Source organism: Austrofundulus limnaeus, unplaced genomic scaffold (genome assembly GCF_001266775.1).
Source record: "Austrofundulus limnaeus strain Quisiro unplaced genomic scaffold, Austrofundulus_limnaeus-1.0 Scaffold895, whole genome shotgun sequence".
Classification (NCBI taxonomy): Eukaryota; Metazoa; Chordata; class Actinopteri; order Cyprinodontiformes; family Rivulidae; genus Austrofundulus; species Austrofundulus limnaeus.
In genome coordinates, this window is record NW_013953297.1 from 56,309 (window position 1) to 59,999 (window position 3,691).

Here is a 3,691-nt window from a genome sequence, read left to right on the forward strand (position 1 = left end):
GTCTGTCTGTCTGTCTGTCTGTCTGTCTGTCTGTCTGTCTGTCTGTCTGTCTGTCTGTCTGTCTGTCTGTCTGTCTGTCTGTGTCCTCACTTACCCGTTCATACAGCACTCTATTAGGGCTCTCCAAAGCTAACGTACAAATCATCTATAGAGACTAATCAGTGCTTTAAATCACTGATGGGACACACATCAGAGGCATTAGGGGTGAAGTGTCTCGCCCAAGGACACAACAACTGAGACCGCTAGAATGGGGGATCAAACCAGCAGCCTACCGCTTCCAGGACGACTCCCCTAACCACTCAGCCAAAGCTGCTCCAAAGGAATCAAAGGAGAACAAACTCCTTGCTTTTCTTCTTGCAGATCGGGGGTGGGGGGTTCCTCCCAACCACACCCCTCCAGGTCTCACTGTCATTGCCCATGTGAGCGTTGAAGTCCCCCAGAAATACGAGGGAGTCCACATCAARAGCGCTCTCCAGCACACCMTCCAAGGATTCCAAAAAGGGTGGGTAATCTGAACTGTTGATAGGGGCATTTGCACAAGCAACAGTCAGGACCCATCCCCCCACACGTAGGCGGAGGGAGCCTACCCTCTTGTTCACCAGGGTAAACCCCAGTACAGGCACCAAGATGGGGGACAATAAGTATGCCCACTCCTGCTCGGCGCCTCTCAGCATGGGCAACTCCAGAGTGGAAGAGTGTCCAAACCTCTTGATGAGACTGGTTCCAGAGCCAGAGCGGTGCGTCAAGGTGAATCCTACTATATCTAGTCGGAACCTCTCAACCTCACACACCAGCTCAGACACCTTCCCCACCAGAGAGGTGACATTCCACATCCCTAGAGCCAACTTCTGTAGCCGAGGATCAGATCGCCAGGGTCGTCTCCCTCGACCACTGCCCAACACATAATGCACCCGACCCCTACGGCCCCTCCCACAGATGGTGAGCTCATGGGAAGGGGGACCCATGTGTCCTCTTCGAGCAGTGCCCAGCCGGGCTCCATGGGTGAAAGCCCGGCCACCAGGTGCTCGCCAACATGCCCCACCTCCAGGCCTGGCTCCAGACTGGGACCCGGTGACCCGTGTCCGAGGGCAAGGGAAATCCAAGTCCATCTGTAGCTCTCATCATAGGGGTCTTTGGCCCAACAACATGTTCAAGTAAAAATGGGCATATCAGGAAAATCCCACGCCCATACCATTCAAGTTTTGGAAAAGTTATTGAYAACTTTTGTGCATCATCTCATCAAGAAGCTTTGGTCTGGATTTGAAGTTGGTACGCTCAAATTTGAGGACGAAATAGCATTTGGCGTGATGTGAGAATCGCTAAAACTTGTCATTTTTTTAAAATGGCCGATTTCCTGTAGGATTTAGAATATGTTGCAAAGAGACTTTTTTGTCAGTATTGGACTGATGTACCTTTATAACAAATTTCACATATGTATGTTTCAGTCATAAGAGGGGCTGATGTTTAGAGGGCGTTAGAGAGCCAATTTGCAACCAGYATATCTGGATCTTTGTGCCTGCCTATATTTACACAAGCTGTAAATATGTACCAAGTTTTGAGAAGCTCAGACCATTGCAACATAGTTAAAATGAGAGTTATGCACTTTTGGGGGACACGTTCAATGTCGCCAAGGTGCCCTGACCATGCCCTTTGGGGTAGCTAATGATGAATATTTTCTTGGTTTTTAAAACGGTTGAGCTTTGGGTCTAAGGTTTTTAAAACGGTCTAAGGATGAAAGATTTGAGTGGGAGATTTTTTTTCAAATACAATAAGGTATTTTTACATTGCCACTAGGTGGCGCAGTGGTCGATTCACAACATTTACATATGGTCATATTCAGGACTGAATACCTATCGTACATTTTTGCAGTTTGAACAATTTACAGTGACATTACCCTCACAAACACATTCAAGTAGAAATGGGTGTATTCAGAAAAATCCCACAACCACACCGTTCAAGTTTTGAAAAAGTTRTTGATAACTGGTGTGCACCATCTTGTCAAGAAGCTTTGGTCCAAATTTGAAGTTGATACCCTCTAATTTGAGGATGAAATAGCATTTGGTGTGACAAGTGAAAAACACCTAAATTTGTCATTTCTCAAAATGATTGAATTCCTGTAAGCTTTAGAATATGGTGCCAAGAGACATTTTTATCAGTACTGGACCGATGTACCAAATTTCACATGTATGTTTAAGTCATAAGTGGGGCTGATGTTCAGGGGGTGCTATAGAGCCAATTTGCCATGCCCACATCTGAATGTTTGTGCCTGCCTATATTTATGCAAGTTTCATAATGCTCAGTCCACTAGAACATGATAAAAAAAACTCATGTTGGCAGAAAATAATAATAATAAAAGTACTAAGGTCATAAACAATACTAGTAACTGTAGTTTAGTGGGGGCAGCTGTGGCTGAGTGGTTAGGGGAGTCGTCCTGGAACTGGTACGTTGCCGATTTGATCTCCCATTGCAGTTGTTGTGTCCTTGGGCAAGACACTTCACCCCCAATGCATCTGATGTGTGTCCCATCAGTGTACGAATGTGATTAGCACTGATTAGTCTCCATAGACGATTTGTACATGTTAGCTTTGTAGAGATTTAGTAGAGTGCTGTGTGAATGGGTAAATGAGGGCACAGATTGTAGTGTGAAGCACTTTGAGTATCCTGGTTGGATAGATAGGTGCTATACAAGTACAGTCCATTTACCATTTAGTTTCTTTCTTATCCAGGAAATTCCACATTGTTATGCTTGCTATGCCCAATATTTGTCTAATGGCAATAAATGTTTTTCCTTCTTTTTTTTCCATTGGACTGCTGGGACCCACAAAGTTTACCAGGGGACCAGTCAGCATCTGACAAAGAATCAGTGCATGACCCCAACAACTCCACTGTTGCCTCATTAACTACATCAGTAGATGATATCTGTAGATATGTGATGTGCTAGTGCTCATTTAATTATCTTGTGGAAAAAAAGAAGAAAGTTGAATTTAGTCTGTTTTTGCTTCTGTTTCTATGAATATTTGAGTCTGCTGAGTAAAACTCACTGAGCAGGGCGGAGGTAAAGAACTGATACTCGTCTTCTCCGTTGTCATAGTCCAGAGGTGTACTGTATTCCTCAAGAGGTGTTCCTTCAAAACCATCTTCATCCCAATAGTCATCATCCTCGTCCTCTTCATCATCTCCTCCTTGACAGGCTGTCACAGTAGGCTGCTGTTGAATGGGATTTTGGCTCTCGTTCACCTCATCTTCGTCACTGGGAATCTCTTCTGCACACAACAAAGAAAAGAGGCATCAATTTATTTATACAGCACATTAAAAACAACAAMATTTGATAAAAATGCTTCACAGTTCAGTCAAGCACGTCATTAAAAAAAGTACAAAARTAATACAAAAACACACACTATAAACAAAAACTATTAGCTATAATTGAACCCAAGCCTCTGCCACAGTCAAAAGCCAAAGAGCAAAAACGGGTGTTCAGCAAAGATTTAAAAGCCTCTACAGTCTCGGTAAACTGAATATAACGAGGTAAACTGTTCCACACTTTTTTAGCAGCAACTGTAAAAGTATGGGATGAAGATGCTCTCATCCTTGATAAAGAGGAACGTTGGTTTGAGAGAGGCGTAAAGGAAGCCATTTTTTGTGATGAAAGACCGTCCATCATTAAACAGAGGTGGAGGCCTTTGTGTCCAGT

At 44.0% G+C, this 3,691-nt stretch overlaps 1 protein-coding gene across 1 annotated transcript in view; it reads right to left on the minus strand.

Annotated features, from left to right (window-relative positions):
* The window catches only part of ipo8 (importin 8), a gene marked incomplete in the record, with an annotated part of 58,989 nt that overhangs the window by 6,438 nt on the left and 48,860 nt on the right, over nt 1-3,691 (minus strand). Inside the window, 1 exon segment of the mRNA XM_014029392.1 lies at nt 3,042-3,263. Coding sequence (XP_013884846.1) covers nt 3,042-3,263 — 222 coding nt within the window.